Source organism: Typopeltis vanoorti, chromosome 5 (genome assembly GCF_054136105.1).
Source record: "Typopeltis vanoorti isolate ZY-2024b chromosome 5, IOZ_Tvanoo_1.0, whole genome shotgun sequence".
NCBI lineage: Eukaryota > Metazoa > Arthropoda > Arachnida > Uropygi > Thelyphonidae > Typopeltis > Typopeltis vanoorti.
The window spans coordinates 33748039-33774012 of NC_143553.1; the positions used below are offsets into that span (position 1 = coordinate 33748039).

At 35.1% G+C, this 25974-nt stretch overlaps 1 protein-coding gene across 1 annotated transcript in view; it reads left to right on the top strand.

The window, feature by feature from the left end:
• The first annotated feature begins 254 nt into the window (after positions 1–254).
• LOC150106302 (vesicular integral-membrane protein VIP36-like) overlaps positions 255–25974 on the top strand; it is a 130965-nt gene continuing 105245 nt past the window's right edge. The window contains exons 1-2 of the mRNA XM_090392336.1: positions 255–469; positions 10319–10434. Coding sequence (XP_090248462.1) covers positions 337–469; positions 10319–10434 — 249 coding nt within the window. The 5' untranslated portion in view covers positions 255–336. The remainder of the gene's footprint in view (positions 470–10318; positions 10435–25974) is intronic.

Here is a 25974-nt window from a genome sequence, read left to right on the forward strand (position 1 = left end):
AACCAAAACAAAAACAATAAACAAATTATGACATCTAATCGAACGAACAATAGCATAATGCCTAAAATAATACACAGATATAAAATAAAAGGGAAAACAAGAATTAGAAGCTCAAGAAAGCGATGGCATGAGGCCGGAACAGGCTAACTTGGCCTAAAATCCATAGTAGGAAATAGAAAAAGATCACGAATTGTGAACGGAAATATTTGTTGTCGCTTCGTGTATACGCATGGAGGCGCTGATTTGACTGTTTCACAGTTTCTTAAAGTGATTTGTGTATTTATTTATTGATACGAGCAAGCTATTCTATTTTACTTGTTATTTATATTATTTATAATGTGTGGTACAATAAAGTATTGGACGAAGTGTTACATTTTAACATGCTTCGGTGTTTATTTTTCATTAACTGCTCAGTGGAATACGAAAGATTATCTTAAACGAGAACATTCCTTAATTAAACCTTATCAAGGTAGCTCTTGTTAATTTTATTTGAAGAGAAAAGTATGTGTTAATTCTTGGTTGTACTTGGATGGCTACTTTCTAGATCCAGATTAATTTTCAAATCGAAATTGCATTATTAAATCTTTCAATAAATATAATGATACACGTAACTCTATTAGAACTGATTGAATCTACATATATTGAGTATTATATACTTCTAACATAGATGCAACCAATCGATATCGAAGTGAATAGGTTTCTTGGAGATTCCAAAAAATCTCAACAGTGCACTGCTGAAATGAGATAGTAACAAACGGATTTCTTAGTGAAGGCTTGAAGGAATGCTTAGATATTCTTTGAGAAGCTGTCAAAAATTTATATAATTAGAATACTTCAATAATAAGGGAAGTAATGAGCAAATATGAAGCTTGAGCGGTTCTATCGAATAAGGCCCTGATCATATAGCATTTTAAATGATCTGGCAGATTTGTAAGGGATGAAATTTTGGAGACAATGTGAGGAAAAGAAAAAACACAAAAATCAGGACCATGTAATGTTATTTGGATACATTGAAGACATGAAATATGTAGAGTTTGATAAAAAGAAGACAAAGGGTGATAAGATTAAGACGTTTAAGCTTTTGAGAGGTATTTGTGTGGTCATAAGAAAGATTTTTCAAATGGTAGTGCAAGTAGAAGGGACACACTAGCAATCATATCTGGATAGTGATCCAGACCAGGTTGAAACTGGTCTGATCCTTCCCATAATGCAGTGCATTATACATGTCTGTAAAGATATGTGCTTTGCATTATGGGATACTAAGGCAAGTGATGTGAAGTCATTAGCTTCTATATATACAAGTTTCGCAGTCCTGAAAATACTTCAGGTGCAAACTTTGTTTACTTAAACTTGGATAAAGGATTAAACCAGAATATAATTTCTTGGCATTTTTAATTTATGAATAATATGTTGTGGGCAGAATGGACTTTCCATGATGAATGCTTGGACTCTGTAGAAATATTTTGCAAGAACTTGTTTCTTTCTTGATTGTATTTCAATAGAATGGTAACAATAGTAATTACAGTTAAGCCTCTATTCTTGCTTATATCTGGAAACTAAATAATAGCATATTTAAAGTGAGTTTGAAAAGAATGGTTGAATGCTAATAAAAATAAACAAAGGTGAAATAAAATAAGAATTGTCACAAGTGTGAGAAAGACAATCCTGCATTTTTTTTATGAGGAGGTCAGTAATTAGACATTCTACAAGACAGAGAGAATAGTAACCCTCACAAATGAATAATAATTCTTGATAATTTAAAAACATGCTTTCTCTTAAATAGTTGGAGTCGTAAAGATGATGGAAAATTATATTGGAATACCTGGCAGTTCATGAATGCTAGTCTTTATCTGGAGATATCATTCCCTTCCCCCCCCAAGAAATGTGAGTTTTTCATCCTGTAAGATGGCAAAATATGCAGTTAACAGAAAAAATCACATTTGTGAAATCAGTCGTCACATGTGGTCAATTTATATTATGTGGAATTCTGTGCTCTGGGAGTGGCCTTCCACAGTCAGTGCCGAAACACCATTGAGATTCTAAGTTATAATAATCATCAGTTCTTGATATATATACTCCTAAAGGATGGCCAGGACACCTATGATTTTATTACATTATTATATCCATGGAGTCAGAGGACTCATCATTGGAGACCTGCACTCACCATTATTCACACAATACCCATAATACCTCTCCTTGAACTCATTCCTTGTCAGACTATTCACAATTACCTCTGGCCATCCGTTCCAGTCATTCACCAAAAAAATCTAGTCTGCACAATCTAGTCTGAACATGGAAGTTTGCAACTTCCATGGGTGACCATCTAATTCATTCTCTGCTCGTCACATATTAAAAAATTCTTTTGTGTCGGTATTATAGAATCTGTTTAGTAACTTCTGAGTTTCTATTGTGCCCCATCTTTTTCCACTTGTCAACTAGACTTTGCAACCAACACACCTTCAGTCTATTCTCATTTGTCTGTCAGGCTCCCCTCTTCCCAATCTGTGGCACCAGCTTCATATCTATTTCATTTCTTCAACTTATGCAGTAGTTTTCTGCATGGATTCTGTCAATTGGCTTCGCAAAATCCAGCAGTATCATAGTTTAGCCATTTTTCATATACAATTTTGCTGTCACTTTTATAAAATGTAAGTAAATTATAAAGGCAAGACCTGCTTTCTACAGAGCTGTGCTGCCCATCATAGAGTATATCTTATTTCTACTCAATCCTGAATTTTATCTTTACTGAACTTGTGCAATACCCTAACCTCTTGATTTATCTCTTGAGATATTTCTCTGATTTTCTACCCAGCATCTTTGGAGCACAATTATAAACGTAACAAGCACATAGTACAGAACTAAATAATTGTGGAAAAACAATTCAAATTGCTACTGAAACAGAACCAATGTCTTTACATGGTAACCTCTGTGGGCTATTTAATCATAAAGTTAATTTGGAGAAGTCAGGCTATCAGGTCTGATTGCCATTCTTTCTTTCATCAGAAAACATAGCTATAGTTCTCTCTAAATATGATTTCCATGTCACTTTCAAGCATCTGGATGATACATTTAAATGGAGATTCTGGACAACATCAGTTAAAGTTATTCTTCTGTAACCATTCTTCCTCTTATTTGCTACATAATGGGGGGGAGGAAACTTAGGAGGTCCTTTGGTTCACTTAGCTAATTTTCTCTCATATTCTGATTTTCCCCTCTCACTATATTAGTCGCCCTTCTTTCATGTACTTTCTATTGCTCATGAGCATGCTGATGAGTACAGTTAAGTGCAGAGTTTGTATTGCTTTATATTCCCTCCATAGTGTCCAGTTCCTGCTTTATCTTGTACTCATTCATTTAACTCCTACTTGGTTTATCCTCATAACCCTGGGTATGCAGTCGGATACTACTTTCTTCAAACAATCCTTGGTCACTTAATCACTTTCTATGCATTGCTGACATTCTTTCTTTGTCGTCTCTTATGCCTTGGCTTTTTTCCAAGCTGCCTCCTAAGTTTGTTATAATCACCAAATTTTCTTGACCAAATAAGTTAATATGCTTAGCAACTTTCCAGAACAACATGTTACTTTCCTCGATTAAAGGCAGAGCACTTTGGTTATGGATACTTCTGATGGTATCCATATCCAAACCTCCCAATGTAATAGTAATACATAATACTACATAATAAAGCTTACATTGTTATTAGCATCCTGTCAACAATATCTTTTCAGATGAATCTGTCATTTGTGAGATCTTGCATTTCTGTCTTCTGTGTATTGTTAATTTCATCAAGCCACCTAGATCTTAGACTTTCTTGGGTCTTTTTCATTGTTATTCTGGTGTTCAGCACGTCTTTTGCTAATGTTTCACCTCATATCCTTTTTCTGTTACCATACCTAAATTAGCTTTGCTTGCACTTCTTGAATGCTAACAACATCAGGTTTTTCCTTCCATTCTTCATTTTTTACGTGGTTCTGCCATTTATGCCTTGGATTCACTCCCCTTTTTTTGAGAAAAATGAGGGGAGTGAATCATTATAATATGGTTTGCATGTGAAGTATCTTTATAACTAATCTACTGTCAAGGCTGTTGACTTCATATCAGTTGTCTCAGTATCCCATAATTCAAAGCACACTTCATTTTTTGATTGGGAATCATCACTTCCCAGATCAGTTTTGACCTTTATTGAGGTCTCATTAGTGGGAGCCAGACTCAGAAAGAAATCAGTGTTAAATCAATGCAAAAATCATATATTTCTTATAAGTAGAAAAATGGTGTATCCCCATCAGGGCTGGCTCTGCTGATGTGCCAACACACGCATTTGCAAGGGACAGCAAAATTGACCTAAACCATACAAAAAAATAATCAGAAAAAAGTAATTTATTCCTTCTCTATTGAAACCAGACTTCAGGATGTTGTGAGTTAAATTTTTACATAATAAAACTTCATTGTACTTTACTTTTTAAAAAAAATCATAATCATTTAAAATAATATAGTATTATGTTGCATTTAATACCACACTGTCAGTGTTAATTTCAGATGACAACAGCAGAACACCTTCTATCTTGCATTTATTTCTGATTCCATCGTTGGCCATGAGTTGATCTTGACCTGAGGTTAAATCTTATTTAATCAGTGAGACCAAACGCTCATTATGAGATAATTGGTTAAGAGTAAACCAATTAAAGAAATAATCAAAATACATAAATACAGGTGTGTAGTGATTGTTAATAATACTTTTTTGATACAGTTATTAGGATTTGACTTTTAAAATAATTTTAACAGTCCAATATGTCTGATAAAAGAAAAAAAAATTATCAAGCACAGAATATCGCAAACGAAAATCGGAAAAAGAACGTGATATTCAGAAACAAAGTGGGGCTTTGCATAAATATCTAAAAACTGAAAGCTATTGTAGTACAAGAGAAAATAAGCAAAAAAGGCCGAAACCAAAAATTCTGAGTTCATGGCAAGTACTTCTAATTGCAATCCCAGTAATGTAGATATTAGTAACAATGAGGGTGGCAAAATAGGGGGAAAGTGTCAGCAAAATTCCTAGGGCCGGCCCTGATCCTCATATTATTAAATACTCTGGATCAGAGATAGTTGTTGAAAGCTTTATTGCTAGGTTATAAAGTAAATTATAAATTAAAGAAATTATATTCTTGTTTTAATGTTTTATCAAGGTGTGTGTGCAAACCAATGTTTGCATGAGATGTGTCTTCACAACTGGTCTATGTGTATCACTGCTGATCATCATCAGTATGTAGCACTCCTTGAGTTGTGTTCACAACTTTTGCAATATCGATATAGACAATTGGCCTTCAGAGTTTATGCAATTTACAGACAAAAAGTGTTGGTGGTGAAGGGCAGTAGATGGCGTTGGTGTAGATGATGATGGTAGTAGCTGTTTTGCTGTAGTTGGTGGATTAAGTGGTGGAGCCGGAGAGTTGTAGAGAGTAGGCGCCCTCCCTTGATGAATCTTTGGCTCCTTGGAGGTGTCATTAAATAATAATATGTCCTCTGAACTCTTAATTTCAATCACACATTATTCCAAGATACCTTGCTTTTTCCACTTCTCCAAGTATATTCACAAACATCCATGCCATGGGCATGGATGTTTGTGACTGTCTGTGAAAGTACTAGTGGTGGTAGTTGGCATTAGATGAAGGTTGGTGGAGTAGTGAGATGTAGAGTTGTAGAGTAGATGGCCTCCCTGGAGGTGTGATATAATAATAATATTCCCCCGTCATGAGAATATACAACCTCCCATCTGTTGATTCTGTTGAAATCTTTGAATTTAGTTGAATTACACCAACATCTCTGTCAATTTGTCCACATTTCCCAGAACCCCTCTTAATGATTAGAGTTCTCAATATCCAAAATACATCTTTATTTACTTCTACTCCTTCAACTCTCTCTCTATCCCTTTAGGAATAAAATATACTACCAAGATGAACCACCCTGATGAACTCATCAATAAACACCCAACTACAGAATTGGTCACGTGATTACCATCTCCATTTAGCACAGTCATTTGTTTCCAATAATTTCTTCTCCTACTGACCACAGAGAAAAACAAATCCTTCATTCTCCTTGGATTACAGTGCTAGTCTCATCATATTCTAATTTTTCTCTCCTTATTATACTAGTTTCCTTCCTAGCTTGAGGGTTATATTCCTCGTACATCAGTTATACACTATTTCTCTATGCTTTCCATAACCTCTTTTCATCTGCAATTCTTATTTGAATTCCATAGCGATTTGTTTTACTTCAGTTCTTTTTTTTTTTTTTTTTTGCTTGAGGTATGCAATTTGTCATTTTTGCTGACAAATATTTCTTACCCAGCTTCTAGCTCCCATACACTACTGACTTCTTGAAATTCTTCTATCCACTGTACTGTCCCAAGCTGGTTTCTGAGTCTTTCATAATCATTTGCTTTATAATTCAACATAATTTCCTTCCTCTTTGATACACTCAGATCCTCTGATGCTATGACCAAATCCAAAACTCTTGATCCATGTAAATGAAAGATGCCAGGAATTATATTCTTGGTTTCATCCTTTATCCAAGCGTATGCAAAGTTTGCGTACACTTGGATAAAGGATGAAACCAAGAATATAATTTCTTGGCATCTTTAATTTATAGTATTACCGAGTGAAAAAACTTTCAGCATCTTGATCCACGTGTTGTCTTCACTGTATGCTGCTTCAGACATCTGTACCTCAACAAATCCAGAAATTCATTTCCCTTATTACTGTATGCCATTCCCTCTTACAGTTTATATCGCTATAGTTTAAAATCTCCATCATGAGAACTTGTTTTGAACCTGTCAGACTAACTTGCAAACATTTTCTGTTCATCATCTTCCATATTCCCTGACTTATAGCAATATTCCACTGAATATCTTGTCCTGCCAATATCTTCCCTCTCATTGCCATTTCCCTTCTGATTTTTTACTGTGAGCAGGCACAACTCATTACTTACCATAAGTAATGAACCCTGTTTATCCTTCCTATCCTGCTGAATATGCTATACCATTCGGTTTCTTTCTTTCTCTTTGTCAACCAAATTTTGCTTACACCTGCCATCTTCAGACCAACTGAGTCAATTTAATTGGCGCCACAAACTCATTTCATATTCCAAATACTCCTGGTGTGCATATAGAAAAACCAGTATGTGGTTAGTATTTCCATAACTATTATGAGTCACCAGACTCCACTTTGCTCTGCAGTATACTGTATACTCTCATCATCCAAGCAGCTGTCCCCTCATATGAGACCATCCTTACTACCTTCCACTCTGGCAACTCTTGTTTTTCTGACTTAACATGATGACTTACCCAGAAAACAACCACCTCCCCAAATGCACATGTCCTTCCATGTCTGAAATGCTAAAATGCATGTGCTACCCATCTATTGCTTGGGGCTCTTTTGTCATTAAATGTACACCAAGCATTCATATATTGTAGACCTCTTTTCCCATGTATACTGACTGTCATCGCATTTGTTTTGAATGCGCCTCTTCAATTCTGCAGTATCATAGGTGGCACAATTACTGTTTTCTATCATTCACTTTTCTGTTGTGCAATCCCTTACATCAGTCTTATATCATACTACCCCGTTCATGCTGCTTCACATATCATTTGTACCATTCATCTATCATCCCATCCATGTTTTCACCTCACTTTATTTGCACACTATTACTCCTCTGGGAAAGCACTTTAACACTTTGCACATATTGAATCTTATGTATCACACTCCTCATTGCTCCTGACTCTTTAGACCTCTAAATCATTAGACGTTTTGCTTTATACGAAGTATATTGTTTTATATGAAGCATAACAGAAAGAGGTAAAAATTTCGTGTCTTTAAAAATAAAATCATTAGAAAAGTCTTTAGGCTGGTAAGAAATAACACCTTGGCAGAGATGGAGATTGATACCCAAAGACTTGGCTGAGATGGGAATCCTGGACAGGAGTAAGAGTTCAGGATAGGAAAGAATAGAAGAAAATGGTACTTGCAGTGAAGAAACTTTATAGAGCTACTGTAAGCTTAGAAGAATATTATTATTATTACGTGATAATTCTAGAGAGTCCAAAGACTCATCAAGGGAGGGCACCTACTCTGCAACTCTCTGGCTCCACCACTCAGTCCACCAACTACAACGAACTGCAACTACACCAATGCCATCTACCACCCACCAGCACCACTAGCATTTTCAGAGACAATCACAAACATCCATGCTCACGGCAGGATTAGAACCCACAGCCTTTTAGCTAGAGAGCTGATACGCTAACCACTTGGCCAACCAGACCAGCGATTAAGTTATATGAAGAGTATTTTGTCAGACCGAGTGGTTGCAGGTTTGTTATTGTTTTGATGATACCATATATTATTGGTGTGTCTACTGCACATTCACATTTAACAAATGTAACAAAAATGTTCCTCTTTCTGAGCCATGAAACACAATTATGAATGTTGCCTTTAACTTAGTATCATTATAATTTCTCTTTAGATACTGTGCATGATACTATGGCAGTACCACATGATTAAGTTTTCATTATTACTAATCTCCCATGAACAGTTTTCTTCCAAATTCATCACTTCTCAGCACTCCAGTGTTGTCAGCTTATCATGATCTGATTGTCAGATCATGATAAGATCTGACAGATCTTATCTAGATCTTACCTAGGTGGATCTTTTTCTTGCAGTCTTGATATGAAACACTTGTTTTGCTAATCTTTCCTTTTCCATTCTGTTTAAGTGACCATGTCAGCCGATATTAACTCCACTTATCTTTTTGAATATTAATGTCAAATTCCTTCTTAATATCTTTATTTTTGATGTTGCTGCCACTGATGCCATCTAGTCCCTTAATTTTTCTTGCAGCTTTTATATTAACGGTCTCTAGTCTATGATTAACTGTTATTTCTAACCCAAATTCATATCCATAAATTAAAATTGTTTTGAACATTCTTTTATGTATTGCTAGTTTAGTGTTTTGGTTTTCTTTTTTATTCCATATAAATTTATTCAGCTGGCTTCTTACAACACTACTGTTACTTATTCTCTGGTATATTTCCATATTTAATTTGTCATCTTCACCAAAAATTATGCTTAAATATCTGAAATATGTTGTTTTATAGGTTTTCTATTAAGAAATCAGTTAAAGTTTCCCTTTTTCTGGCTACTTTCGTACTTTTGTTCTTCTTATTGCAAATTTTATGCCAAATTTATTACTATTCAATTTGTTTACAGAATCCTAGAATTTGTTTAGGAGTATATCATCTGTATGAACCATATAGATAAAGTTTGATATATCTCCAATTCTAATATTAGGTCTACTTTCACTTTCTTTTTTAATGTAATCCATATTGATGATGAATAAGAGTAGAGGTAGTGGAGATTAGACGCTTATTTTATTTATTTATTTAATTTTTTTATGGGACAATATTGGAATATCTTCCTATATCTTTTAATATCTTCTCTTATCTAGAATAAAAAGTAATTTTGAAAGATCAAAATTACTATTTATTACATTTTTTTGATAATCCAACCCCTGGACTAAAGGTTACATAAAATAGAAGGTTTTCATTGTCTTTTTAAATGACACAACATGGTATTTTCAAGACAACTCATGCCTTTTAATTAGCATGATGGTGGGCTCACTTCTGGTAGTGACTTTTCAGCTGAACATTAATAAGCTATGGGTTTTTTATCCCATAAAACAGGCTGTCTGGCCATAGGAACATGTAATTAAAAGATATAATGTGCTGGCCTCATAGTGTCACCGTGGTTAATGTTTGTAAAAACATTTATGCCACACATAAATGTTTTTATGTAGAGGCATACAAAAATTTTTGTGAACATTTTCATACATCTGTGCCACAGTGGAATTTGACCTTACATCATCTGTTGGTGGTTGCAAAGTGGGGATGCTATCCACTTGTCTACCCAGCTATGAAGTTTGGCCAATATTTCACTGAAATTGCATTTACATTTAATTTTTTTTAATTACACATGAAAATTGAAGATTTATGTCTAGTATTTATATTGAAGTTATACATAAAGTTGCAGTGTGTGTGTGTGTGTGTGTGGGTGGGTGAATGTTTATACATAACTCACTTGGTTACTGACATTCTCTTTCTAAAAGTTGGTATTGGGGTCAAAAGAACCAAATAGTGGTTGTCTGTAAGTATTAAGTTTTAATTCTTTCAGTGTATTGAAATGTTCAAGATTCAAATTTAAGCAATAGTTTCTAGTATATGTGGTTTAATATAGAAACAGCATGCATTGATTAATAAGGATTTCCCTATTAGGTTCTGGGGTGAGTGTGCCATACTGGGATTTTTTGGGTAGTACTATGGTAACTAGTAGCTACATCAGATTAACACAAGATCAGCAAAGCAAAGTTGGAGCAATATGGAATAATATAGTAAGTAAATATATATGAATAATATATAATGAGGATATTAAACATCCTGCATCATTTTAAAATCAAATAAATGAAACAAAAGTGTCAGATTTTACAGAGAGAGAGAGAGAGAATAAACTTTTAGTATAAGAGTTGTTTTGGCTTCCACTACTTAAAAGACATAGATTCTGTCCAGGAGCCTCAATATTTGTCTTGTATTAGTGCATTATTAGGTTTCACTGGCCTAGTTGCTATTTCAGACTGTTGGTTCCCATCAGAGATCAGGCAGAAATCCTCTATTCAGTACCACAGTTCTCTCTCTCAGAGAGTTGTATTCTTCATAAGTAAACTCTAATAGGTGCATAATTCTAATACAAAATATAGAACCAAACTCTTCTGGGCTGTATATTTGGTATAAGGCAACAACTCCTATGCATTCTCATACTCAGGTAAAATTCAAAACTTATATTCATTTATTATTTTATTTGGTTTTAAAATGATGTAAGATAATATTCTCCTTATATATATTATTAATCTTGTCAAACTGAAGCCTTCTGGGCTTTATATTTTGATATTATATGTGACTATTTTAAGTGTGTGTATGCTGCTGCAATTTTCAATCCAGATTTTTCATTGTATAAATGGGATTCCTGGAGTTTTCTTAGTTGCCTTGTGATAAGGAAAGTGGAGGTGATGATGTTTGACAGGATAGAAAAAAATAAATATCATAAATGACACAGTTTATTAACATATTACTTATCCCAGTTTGTTGTTCCTTGTCCAGTAATATAAGCATGTTCTTCTGATATGGAAGGTCTTATCAGTGCTACAGAAATATGATGACCAAATGTGGTGATATAAAGATGTAATAATGAATGAGTATTGAGATCAGGTATTATGAACATAGGATGAAAGCTCAAATTATTATTATTATTACCCCAAGACCCCATTGGAGTCAAAGGCTCATCTAGAAGGTCCTTTTATCATACACAGCTCATCATACCGCATCTTAAACACACTCAAATTCTCTGCAGACACCACAAGGCATTCCAATCATTCAGAACTCTGCATGCAAAAAACCTGTTCTCACTCCTCTGCTCACACTCTCTTTATACAGTTTCCAGGGGTGACCTCTGGTTCTCCCCTGATCTCCCACTGTTTTCTGTAGAACCTCTCCAACATTGACCCTATAACAACCCCTTACTAACATGTAGGTCTCTATCATATCTTCTCTCTTCCTCCTATCCACTCGACTGCATTGCATCATCTCAATCTTTCATCATATTCGACATTCCAGATGTCAGAAACTACTTTAGTCAGTTGCCTTTGGACCCTTTCCAAGATCTATTCATCCTTTTGAAAACAGGTGACCAAATTGCTGCACAATAGTCCATGTGTGGCCTAATCAGAGCCACACATGGACTATTGTGCACCTACACTTTAGTGTCTTTCGCAACATCTTAGAATTTTTTGTGTTGTCCTCACAATTTTCGCAATGTGTCCTCTAAATTTTAGATCCTTATCCACTATTGTCCTAATATCTCTTATTTCCTCCATCTCCAAAAATATATCCCCACCAAGTGTAAATTCTACATCCCATCTTTGTTTTCCAAATTTTAAAACCTTACATTCTGCAACATTGAACTGGTATCCCTATTCCCATACCCATTCACTCAATCTATTCAAATTTGCTTGTAAGATTACAACATCTTCTCTACTCGTCATAGTTCATCCCAAATTTGCATCATCTGCAAACAACTGAATATCTCCATCCAAATTTTCACCAATATCATTAACATACAAGTTAAACAGCAGTGGTCCTAAAACAGATCCTGAGGTACACCACTAGTGACTTTCCTTTTCTAGGATATTGCTTCCCCATACACAACTTGCTGATACCTATCAGATTGCCAGTCTTTGATCCAATGCACTAATCTGATATCCAACCCCATCTGCGCTTGACTATCAACTTATCATGTGGTAATCTATCAAAAGCCTTTGCAAAATCTAAGTATATTACTGTGTATCCCTCTCCTCTGTCCAAGGAAGCCGTCACCTTATTGTAATAAGTAAGTAGATTACTAAAACATGAACTTCCTTTTAGTAAATCCATGCTGTCCATCAAAGATAATACCATTGTTGTCAACCCAATTCTGGATCCTAGTTCTCACAAGCTTCAACAACTTAACCACAACAACTGACACACAGATAGGCTTATGATTATGATTATGATTGGCGTATGAACTTGAGTTCTATCACTTCCCTTATGAAGTGACACAATCTTGCCTTCCTTCCACTACTTAGGAACTTGACCCAGTGCAAGACTCATGTTAAAAAAATATGTCAAGGCAGATGTCAGCTCCCTGGCACGTTCCTTCAGAACACGTGGTGATATATTATCAAGTCCCACAGCCTTATTAACATCAAGTTTTCTCAACTCCCCATACACTTCTTGCTCACTTACCAACCAAGTCACATGCCTTGCCTGGTCTTTGTAATCCTCATGGAATTGGTTATTACCACTTCTCTTATGCTGCCTCCATAATGCCCTTTTTCTCTGTATCTCATGCTTAATCTCTTAATTCATTCATTTCACACCTAGCTTATTTAACTTTCTGACCCTTGGAATACATTTAGACATTGATTCTACCAGATAGTTCTTGAATATCACCCAAGCTGCATTGATCTCTTTTCCAGCTAACTCCTCATTCCATGCTACACTTGCAAGCTGTCTCCTGAGCTCTTCATAATCACCACCCTTGTAGTTCCACATATATCCTTTTCTCACAGAGGTCCTCACACTGCTGGCAACTACCCAGGTAATCACTTCATGTTCACTCTCACCAATTGGAGGGTGATTGGACACCTCATTTATAATAACATCCTCTGATGAGATGACTGAATCCAAGATCCTCAGTTCTTGTGTGCCCCCTGTTATTGTCTGAGGTAGTTGTTCCTCAAAAACTCAAGAAACTCATTTTCTTTACTTCCAGTTGCTGTTTCATCATCCCAGTCTATATTGCAATAATTAAAATCACCCATAATGATTACCACGTTCTTATTTACTTGAATAATTTGATTATACATTTCATAGTCACTACCATCCACTTTACCAGGTCTATAAAAAAATCCAACCAAGTATTTCATTCTATTCACCTCTATCTCACCATACTGCCTCAAAGCACTATTTGCCTCTTGCATCTCTACTTTGTATGGACATAACTCTTTCTCTATCAGCAGTAGCACTCCTCCTCCCATTTTACCCTTTCTATCCTCACAAAACACATCATACTCTTCCATCTCTATTTCTGTTGGGATGTCATCCTAATTCAGCCATGTCTCACTTATTCCAACAATTTTTGGGTGAACAGACTCCATTAATGCAACCATTTCATCTGCCTTGTTTCTTACACTTCTAGCATTTCTCTACAAACACAGTAACTCATTCCTGGATCTATAGCTAGTTCCACTGATACCACTCATTTGATGTGATTTCTCCATGCTCAACTCAAGCTATTTCCCTTTGTCCTTATTCATTTTGTAACCCTCTTCAAATCCAGATTGTTTCCTTTTGATCCCAGGTCATCCCCTTCCTTTCCTGTCTACACATGCATTTACATCCTCTTGGAGCATCCACCTTCCTCACTCTGCATTCCCCTGTCCACACTGAGCCTCCTTGTTTCCCTGTCTGTCTTGCACACCCGTTCTCTCATTCTCTATACTCATGCCGCTCACCTCTTCAATCTCTCCTGTCTTACTCTCCTGCTCTTTCACATCACTTCCCACTTGATCAGAATCTTTCTCTGTACTCCCTTCTCTACCTTCCAGCAGCAGCCTCTCCAAGTGACTCACACCAAAACACTCAAATGCAGTCCATCACTCTTATACAGTTAACTTCATCCTTCATACTCATTCCACACATTAACAAACTGCACTCCTTTCTCCTCACACATTTCCACTAAAATGTCATTCATAATCCTTGCTCTCTGCCTCATCTTACTGTCATACCTAGGCAACATACTTACTACCTTTCCTATCACACTATTCTCTTTTATTCTAAGCAATCTCCTGATATCCAATCTGGCATGTTCTTTGTTGGTAGTCAAGTCATTTGTATGTATTAAAACTACCAACTCTTTTGCTTGCTTCTCTTATCTAGTGCCTCAATCACTCTACTCATTCTACCTCCAATAAAACATACCTTGTGCATCCTCACCTCCAGCACACCTTTAATAATTGAATCACCATGTAACGCCACTTGTGGGTCTTTTGTTACCTGTTTAATATCAACATTATTTGTTTTCATCCTTTTCCCTCTCCCATACATTTCCTGAATTTTTTTAACCTCATTCTGCATCCATTTCATCTCTTACCTCATCCTAAACAACTCAACTTTCGAATCTTGTGTCATATTTTCACTGTCATTCATTCTTTCGAATTTTCGAACTACTCTCGAACCCTGTGGCACACTTTCACTCTTGTTCATCCGTATACGAGTTTTCGTATACTTTGAAACCTTGCATCAAAATTTCACTCACATTCATTGTTTTGAACTTTGCGTCACACTTCCGCTTTCATTCATTCTCTCAGTTTCATTCCTTCCACCACATTCTCATCACTTCTGTCTTTCTTACCATCAGTCAAGTTTTTCAGATCACTCATTCTGTTTTTCAAAACTTTCTTAATATTTTTTTGCTGTTCTTTTACACCGTGCTTCTCTCCCAGACTAGAATGTCATGAGGAGACACTCATTCTCCTCATGACATTCTCGCTACTAACACTTTCTGTCATCATCATATTTGCACTCAAGTCCTCATTCAGCTCACACTTTGCATATACCCTCCTTTCATCTGCCTTAAATATCCACAATTTATCAATGTAATCAAACGAGTACATATAGCACATCTCGCATTTCATCAAGCAACTGAAGTCAAAGTTAAATTCATGCATGGACAAAGCCGTGCCATCTTTCCTTTGCTGGTTATTACCCTAAGCTCTAATATCAACGAATTTGTAAATAAAGTTAAACAAAATATCCCACACACACTAATAACACTACAAGTGCACAACCTTTATAGCCACTCTTACTCATGACCACATACTTCTATACTATTAATTATTTAAAAAAAAAACTTATCTGAAACCAGAGTCCTCTTTACACATCACTGCTTCTTTCACCACACAAGTGCTCTCCATAATATTTTTTTTTTTTTTTTTGAATCACAGAATTTTTTGATACCAGTACAGAATCAAAAAAAAACAAAAAAGGATTTGTTCACAAGTGAATTTTTTATATGTGTTTTACAATTACTCATTTTGATTACGTCTGTTTATTTAATGAAACTACTGGCCCCATATTTCCTAATATGATTTAGTATAAATCATCAGCCAAACTCTTGTAATTCATGACCCTAATGCTATTAGTGTAATCAAGGGCTATGGGTCATTCTATTTCTAACTCTAATCTATCTATGTTTTCTCTTTAAATTTTCCTCCTGCTACTTTAAGGCAAGCTTGAAGGCCTCAAGATGGTAACACTGTCACCAAGCTAGACTGCAGATGGCTAGCAACCTTCTCAGTTGAAATTTTAATTCACTAAAAAGACTCTGCAGATGGCTAGCAACCTTCTCAGTTGAAATTTTAATTCACTAAAAAGACTCACAGAGATAGTAAATGGACAGACTTTTTTTGGTAATGAACCGGCTTTGAATAAGGATTCCAAAAGAAAATGATTAAAAAAAAAAAAAAAGCAGAAATACACCTATTGGAATATAGCTACCTTGAATGTGAAAGGTATCCACCACAAAATCATACGACTGGACTAAGCATTAGAAGAAAGAAAGAAATGTAAAAATAGCTGTAATTACAGAATCTGAAATAAAGCAGAGGAACAGACAAAAATGACAGTTACATCTATATATCTCTTCTTCTTAAGTATTCTACAAATGAGCAGGTTCTTCTCTTAGTAGCAAAAACTTTCCTTCCACTCTCTTCTGTTCTGAGCTTTCTCTTTCAAGGTTGTGTACCTATCTACATTTAGCATGTCACCTGGCATTGTTTTCTTTACTCTTCCTCTGGGTCTTTTTCCTTCAATGGCATCTCTGATGATTCAATTTCCTCTCAGAATATGTCTGATCCAGTTTCCCTTTCTTCTTTTTATCCTCGTCTGGTCCAGTTTCCCTTTCTTCTTTTTATCCTCTTTAACAGACTTCTTTCTTCTTCTACTCTTTTTAAGACCTCTTCATTAGTTATTTTATCTGTCCATTTGATTTTTTCCATCCTTCTCCAAATCCACATCTTAAAGCGTTCCAAAATATTAATTTCTTCTTTCTTCAGTGTCCAAGTTTCAGTTGCATAGAGAGCAACACTCCACACATAACATTTTATTAGTCTAGTGGTTCTCAAAGGGTGCCCCAGGGAACACTGGTGCACCCTGTGGTATTCCAGAGAAATATGTGTCCAGATATAAAAATAAATATAGTTACTCTATTATACCTTTTCATTACGGATATACCGCTCTTTTTGTCAACACATCATTATTATGTTAATTAACAGCGGTTTTTCTTGCAAAGAGAACAAGAATATGATTTATTCTTGTTGTGTATATTACTTATTTTAAAAGTGTTGGAAGTGGATGTTATGTGCATATTACTTATTTTCAGATAAATACACCCAAATAAAATGGATAGATTTCTCAAAAAGAAGCGTGATATTGAAGAATTAGATTCTGGAAGTGAGCAAAAGTTAAGTGCAAGTAAGAAAGCAAAATCGTGACCTACTCGCAAATATAATGAAAGTTATTTAAGCTTTGGTTTCACTTGGACCGGAAGTGAAGATCATCCCTTGCCGCTATGTTTAGTATGTGGATGTAAAATGGCAAATGAATCATTGCCTCCTAGTAAATTGAGTAAACATTTTAAAACTATACACTCTAATTTACAAGATAAATCTGTAAGTTTGTTCACGAGATTGTCTGAACAGCAAACAAAAGCGGCAAATTCTTTTAAAATTATAATGACTGTTTCTGATAAAGCTCAAATCGCTTCTTATCAAGTCTCAGAACTGATAGCAAAAAATATGAAAGATCATACTTTAGGTGAGTCACTTATTTTGCCTGCATGCAAAAAAATGGTCATGACAATGCTCGGAAATGAAGCAGCAATGAAAATAAGCAAGATTCCTTTGTCCAACGATACATTTTGCAGGCGTATTATAGAAATGTCTTCTGATATCAAGAAAAATGAATGCAGTAATAAACTTTAGTATTCAAATTTTGCATTGCAAGTTGATGAGTCAACAGACATTACCAACAGGGCGCAACTCTTAGCATTCGTCCGTTTTATTAATGAAGATCAAATAGTAAATCAGTTTCTTTTTTGCAAAGAATTAAGTGTGTCTACAAAAGGTGAGGACGTTTTTAACATTTTGAATAGCTATCTTGATAAATGGCAGTTAACATGGAAGTCGTGTGTAGGCATTTGTACAGATGGAGCCCCTTCCATGGTAGGCTGTGTTAAGGGCCTTACATCTTTTGTAAAAAAACAAAATGAGAATGTTATCCTAACTCACTGCTTTCTTCATAGGGAGGCCTTGATGTCAAAAACATTGGGAGAAAAATTAAGCGAAGTTTTAGATCAAGTTGTTCAGATGGTAAACTTTATTAAAACAAGACCTGTCAAATCGTGTTTATTCGAAAAGCTTTGTATCAAGATAGATTCACAACACAGACAGCTGCTTTTACACACTGAGGTGAGGTGGCTGTCAAGGGGGAAAGTACTTACCCGTGTACACGAGCTACGACAAGAACTTCTTGCATTTTTTGAAGAGATGAAACAATTACATTTTTGTAACCTCCTTCGGTGCGAATTTTGGATTGCCAGGTTACAGTATTTGGCCGATATATTTCAGCAGCTCAATATTTTGAACACTAGCATGCAAGGGAAAGAAGAAAATATTCTCACATCCACTGACAAAATGAAAGCGTTTCAGAGAAAACTACAGATTTGGAAAAGAAAAGCTGTTGAAGGTAATTTGGAAATGTTTCCATTGGTAAGTAAATCTTGCATAAATGAAACACTTCCAATAATAGTTGAACATTTAACAAGTTTAGAAGAAAAATTGAGTTCTTATTTTCCATCACTTAACACTGAACAATACGATTGGATTAGAAACCCATTTATGGAAACTTCAAGTGATTTTGGTTTAACATTAACAGAAGAAGAAGAAGAACTGGCAACTATATCCACTGATCGTGGACTGATGATTAAACATAAGGAATTGTCTCTTGAAGCCTTTTGGATTTCTATAAAAGAAGAATATATGTTAATATCTATAAAAGCTTTGAACATTTTACTACAATTTTCAACATCATATTTATGTGAATTAGGATTTTCTACCCTCACCACAATTAAGTGTAAAAGGAGAGGAACTCTTCATTGTATTGACGAGGAAATGAGAGTTTGTCTTTCAAATATATGTCCAAACATTGAAGCAATCGCCAGGACACATCAGGCTCATGTTTCTCATAAACACAAGAATGAATAAATTTAAGGTATGTTTCATTTTTTTCTTTTTATCGCATTATTTTTTTTCTGTAATATTTGACTTAATTATTATAACATATTTCTCAGAAATTTCTATATAGTGCACCTACAATTATTTGTAGGATTTTAAATGCGCCTTGACTTCAAAAAGTTTGAAAACCACTGTATTGGTCTTTTCTTTAGGTTTCTGTCCATTTTACTTCTGAATGAATTCCATTTTCTATTAGATGCTTTTATGTCACTTTTATATCTTCCATCACTGCTAATCACACTTCCTAGATATTTAAATGTCTTTACTTGATTCAATTTTTCCCAATTTATTCTGATATCCATATTTGCTACTTTCATTACCTTTGTTTTTCTTATGTTAATTTTCATTCCATAATTTATACAGGACTCCAGTGATCTGTTCAACAGATGTTGTAATCCTGTTTCAGTATTTGATAATAATGCCTTGTCATCTGCATATTGTATTGCAAATATCTGTCTACCTCCAATGTTTATTCCTTCTTCTGAATTCTCCAGTGATTCTTTTAACATTGCAGAATACATGTTAAACAAGATTGGTGACAGAGAACCGCCTTGTCTTACTCCTCACTCAATGATACCTGGTTCTGTTGTACCATATGTCTCTCACCATGGCAATTTGTCCCACGTATAGTGAAATAATTAGCCTTCTGTCTTTCAATCTATACCAATCTTTTCCATTACTTCCACCATCTTATCCCATTTCACGAAGTCAAAAGCTTTTTCAAATTCTATGTAGCAGATATTAATCTCTTTATTCACTTCCAGACTTCTTTCACTTATTATTCTTAATAGTCCAATCGCATCTCTTCTTCCGCTACCTTTTCTGAAATCAAACTGATCTTCTCTAATAAATTCTTCCATCTTAGATGCAATTCTCCATGTTAGAATTCTCATAAGGTGTTTTGATGCATGGGAAATGAGGCTTATTGTTCTAAAATCCTTGCAGTTCACCTAATTACTTTTTTTTGGTATAGGTATAAATATTAAGGTCATAAAATCTTTTGGTAATTCTCCTTTGTTATAAATTAAATTTATTATTTTGGTTATTTCTTCAGTTCCTTTCTTCTGAAGTTGTTTCAGGAATTCTGCAGGTATTTCATCTATTCCTTCTGCCTTTCCACATTTTAGTTCTTTAATGGCCATTTCTACTTCTGTCTTCAAAATCTCTGGGCCTAGATCATCTTCATTTACCTTCTTTATATCTATTTATACAGAGGGGTAAAAGCAGAAGAGAAAGCTAACGTTTTACATAAATCTCTCTTAGAAACAGTATAATCCATTACAACTTTTGGAGCAATAGAATAATAGAAATGAGAATTAAAATAGACAGAGGCTATATGGCAGTAATTGGAACTTATGCACTTGAAGAAGGAAAGAGGAGGACTCAGAAAACTTTATACCCAACTGCAGAACATTTTAAATAAGACCAATCCTAAGGATCACATCTTGGTAATAGGCAATCTTAATGCAAGAATTGACAATAAACCCATATAAACCAAACATAAGACCTATAGGAGAACTCAACTGTAATAGGAATGGAAATAGATTAAGATATTTTATTATGAGCAATAACCTTAAAATAATGAACACCTTCTTTAAACATGAAGGATGCATTGTGGTTGGTCGGTGAATTTAGTGCTCTTATAAAATTGGTGATTCTTGTCTGTTTTATTATGCATTTTCTTTAGAAAATTAGTGTTTTATAGTATATTAGTATATTTAGTGTATAGATTTTAGTGTATTTAGTATTTTATAACATATTTATTAAGATATTCAGTGTGAATTTAATCAATCAGTATAAGTTTAAAATGGAGCCAAAAACGCACAAGAAAAGTAATGCTGAAAAGAGCACTGCAGGCAATAACAAGAGGCCAGTCCTGCTAACGAGGTTATTGGAGTTGTGGAGGAGGTTAATGAAAATGAATTAACCTCCAAAATAACAAAATTAAAGCAGATCATCAGATCATCAAAAAAACAACACGGGAATTACAAAACGTTGAGAGGCATTTAAACGAGTATTGGGAGAAAATGAAAATTAAGCAGAAAAATAAGAAACAACAACGCATGGAAACATGCAAGTCAGGAAGTAACAGAAATCAGATCAATGACATTGTTAGTAAAAAGAAATAAGTTATTTGGTATGATGACTATAATAAAACATGCTATTGATGGACGAGTTATAACTAACTTTGAGTTTTCTTGGAGCGAAAATTAAGAATATAAAGGAAGCAATTCAAAAACTGAAAAGAAAAGTAAATGAAATCATAATTGTAGGTACTAATGACTTAACTAGCAGTAAATTCAGTATGAGAGAGGACATGAAAGGGGTTGTTGGAAGAGGCGAGAGTGAAGGGTGAGAAAATGAAAATCGTTAGTAGTTGACCTCAATATGATGATAATGAATTAAGAAGAAGGGGTTATGATGACAGATGATCGATCCATAGGCTGTGTAGAAGGAATGGATGTGAGTTGGATGTGTGGAATGAGTTTGAGGGAAAACTGGATTTGTATAAGAGGGAAAGCCTACACCTGAATGAAATGATATGTATCATGAGTCTAGAAAAAACTAATAACTATGTTGTTGGCATGAGAACTAACACAGAGTCAGGGAAACTAAATTATAAAAGGAGGAATGGTGAGAATGTGAGTGTAAGAGCGGCAATGTTATATGACTGTCTTAATGATGGGAATGGGTTTTGTCATGGAAAGGTTGACGAGGAGAGAATGATTTCGACTTCGTGTTCAAATGTGTGCAAAGATGTCTACATGTATATGGCACTAAAGAAGAATAGAGATCTGCAGGTTGTCCAACTGTGTCATGCAGACTGCAGACAAGAGTATACAAAAGAACATGCAGGAAGATTATTATGTCTGTACACAAATGCTAGGGGTATCAGAAACAAAGAGTAAAGTTTATTGCTTTAGTCAATATGTTGGGACCTCAGATTGTAGGCATTAACAAGACCTGGCTATCAGAATCAGAAATACTAACTGGTATCGAGTGTAAAGGGTACACTATTTTTAGGAAGGATAGAGAGGATAAGAGAGGAGTGGGAATGCTGCTAATGATTTCGGATGACTTGAATCCAGTTAGAGTTGAGACTTATGATTGTAGTACTACTACTAACAGTATTTCATGTGACAGTGAGTTTGAAGCCATCTGGCATGAAGTGGAATCTAACAAGATCAATTACATAGGGGGATGTTGTTACAGCCTGGTGCATCGGTTACTAGTAGGGTTGCCACCTTTTGCTAAGTCCAAAAAGGGACACACTTATCGAATATGAAAGTCTTCCTCTCCTCTAAATGTATAAAATGAAAAAGCCAAAGTTGAATATGCAATTCTAACCTTATAAAAAAAATTAAAAGATTGATTCATAGGCAATTAATCACATTGGTACCGGTATTAGTGATTTAATAATATTTGTATTTTAAATATATAAGTTGTCCCGCTTAGGTGTAATTCGGGACACTGAAAATTTTCTTAAAATTCGCGATGTCCCACCTAATTCGGGACAGGCGGCAACCCTAGTTACTAGTGATGAAGAAATGCAACACCAAATAGACAAGATGAGCGGGAAAAGAGTAGTCATAATTGGAAACTTTTAATTATCCAAATATTGATTGGGTAGCAGTAGAATCTCATGAGAAGAATGAAAATACGTTTATTGAGCTGTTGTGGGACAACTTCCTCAAGCAGCATGTGACAGAAGGAACTTGAGGTCAAAGAGTGTTAGATTTTTTAGTGTCAGAGGATGTTTCATTTAAAGACACAACTATTCTATTTCTGGTTGGTGACAGTGATTATGCAGTGACTAAGTTTATGAATGTTCCATTCAGAAAAGGTTACATGCTGGTTACATACAAAACAGGAAATTATGACCAACTGAGGAGTATACTGAGTTTAGTGGAATGGGATTGGTCACTTAACGGGAAGAATATTGACAGTGCATAGGAAGCATTTAAACAATACTTAAATGATGTGATATCAGAATGTGTCCCGAGAGTTTGAACAATAAATATGGTAGGGGTCAAATGGATGTGTAATCTTATTAAGCAAGAGATTCGTAAGAAAGGGATGATGTGGAAGGAATACCTTTTGCATAAGGATGATGTGCATTATGAAAATTATAAGCAGCAGGCTAGAATAGTCACAACTGTTGTACAGAAAGCAAAGTCTGAGTGTGAAAAGAAACTGGCTCTGCATGTTAAAGACAACCCATAAGAATTTTATCGATATGCTGCAAGTAAAAGAAAGAATGAATAAGAAAGAATAGTTTCTAAATGCAGATGATGTGAGGGTTACAGATGCAGAAGAGGTTGTTCAACTAATGAGTGCCTATTTGATTAAAAGCTATCAACCTGGTGTATGCAACATTGAGCTCACTGTTACCTCTTCACCAGATGAAGAAATACAGGTGTACAAGGACAAGATATTACAGCTGTTGCACAAATTGAATAAGAATTCAACAATAGAGACTGATGGGATATCAGCACGTGTGCTAAAAGAGTGTTCAGCTGAACTGGCTATTCCTTTGACCAGGCTGTTTAATATGAGTCTCAGAACAGGAAAGATTCTGCAGGAATGGAAAGAATGTATGGTAATTCTATTGTACAAGACAAGGGTGGTGGTGTAAGGACCAATGTATCCAACTATTGACCAATCAGTATGTCAGGAGTGGTGGTGAAGATTTTGGAAAAATTGGTTAGGGCTCGCATTCAGAAATGGGTTGACAGCGAATCTCTACTTTGCAATGAGCAACATGGGTTTACTAAGGGAAGATCATGTTTTAGCAACTTGCTCACATTCTATAACAATGTTACCATTGAAGTAGACAAGGTGAATGGATACACCATGATACTTTTGGATTTTTCTAAGGCTTTTGACAGAATACAGCATGGTAGACTGTTGCATAAATTGGAGAATATGGGTTTGGATTATAGAATATTATTGTGGATAAGAGGATGGCTGACTGACAGATATCAAAAAGTGGTATACAGGGATTGTGAGTCTGCAAGATTTAAGGTAACCATGGTGTAGCACATGGATCAGTGCTTGGGCCACTGTTATTCAATCTGTATGTTAATGATATTGGGAAGGATTTGACAAGCAACATACAGCTATTTGCTGATGTTGCAAAGAAGATATGTAGGGTAATCAGGAATGCTGCTGATATGCAGTACTTGCAGAATGATTTGAATAGGCTGGAATTGTGGGCATGGGATAATAATGGATGTCAGTTAATGTAAAGTCATTCACTTTGGCATGATTAGATGTCTAATGTCATATTATATTAGTGGGACTGTGCTAGAAGAAACTGATCAGGCTAGGGATCTTGGAGTCTTAGTAGGAATTTACTAGGAAGTTAACAGGAAGTTGAATTTCAGGGATCATGTAGCAAAGATTGCAAATACAACTCAAAAGATAATTGCAATGCTGAAATGAACTTTGACATGTAAAGATAAGGAAGTCATTTTGCTTCTTTACAAGACCTTGGTAAGACCTCATTTGGACTATTGTGCACAAGTCTGGTCTCCTGGTTTCTGTTGTAATTCAGATACAGTGGAGAGAGTGAAAAGGAGAAGGTTAAAAATGTTATCAGGATTGTGGAATACTGATTATGAAGACAGATTGAGAATTTGTTGATTGAAGACACTAGCAAAGAAGAGAGAAGGGTGATATGACTAAGTCTTACAGACTTCTGCTGAAAGGATCATACAGGATTTAGTTAATGGAATTTTTCAATTTATGGAGGATGGGAAAGGATGAGAGGGCATCCTTGGAAGCTGAGAATGAAGGCTGCTAAGGGGGTGAGGGCTAGATTTTTCTCTCATAGGGTGGTATATGATTGGAATGGATTGCCATTGGATGTTGTGTGTGCAAGTAGTGTGAATGAATTCAAGAATAAGTATGATAGCTGATGCATGTAGTATGTTGCCTCCCTCGATGAGTCCCTGACTCCCTGGAGGTTTCTCTTGATAATAATAAATTCATCCACAGATACACCTGGGAAGCAAGAGACACGAGACGCATGATTGATTACATAATCAGCAATATCAAAGTGTCAGAAATGATAATAGATACAAGAGTATACAGAGGATCTGAAATAGAATCAGATTATTACCTCTTAATTGGAAAATAAAATGGGAACCAAGATGGAATACAATAAAAAAGTATAAAGAAAATAGAAAATTTTAATCCTTCAAAGATAGACTTCTAGACCAGCGTTTCCCAAACTTTTCCTATGACGGAACACTTCACAAATGCTGAAATTTTAACGGAACACCTTGGTTATTTTGTAATGTATTAATTAATAAATAATTATTAATTATTAACACATTACAATATTAATAATTAATTAATCATAAAGAGTATTAGTACACTTATGTATATGGTGTGACATGTAGACAAATATAAAATTACATTTAAATTAGTTAATCACTGGACTAATGAAATCTTGTAGCATATTGTAGTTTCCTAGACGAACATCATTAAATTAATTTGTGCTGATTTTCATTGACATATCCCATTCTGATCACCAAAAATTTATAATATTATAAGTACTTACGAGTGAATGCAGACTTTTTCTCCTGTGTGCTGGTAGTTTTCCCCTCCTTTTGTACATCCTGAAGATCACTTTGTAGGCTGGTGGTGGATGACTCGGTATCTGTTGCATCACAAACACCTTCAATAAGAGATTTCTTAATACCAAAATTAAACAAAGTCCCTTGTCTCTTATTCATATTAAAATTTGAATCTGCAGGCCTATTACTTTTAAAAAATCATGGCACTATGGTTTCGAAGCTTTCACCCTACAATACGAACTTGCGAAGAAAATATTCAGTATTACTAGATTTGTGAACAGGATACAAGATTGAAGATCAAGGTATTACCTTGATCTTCAATTTTAGTGGGAAAATTTTCTTTATACTTGATTGCTGATTGGTCACTAACATTTGCAACACAGATGTTATTTCTTTCAGTTTT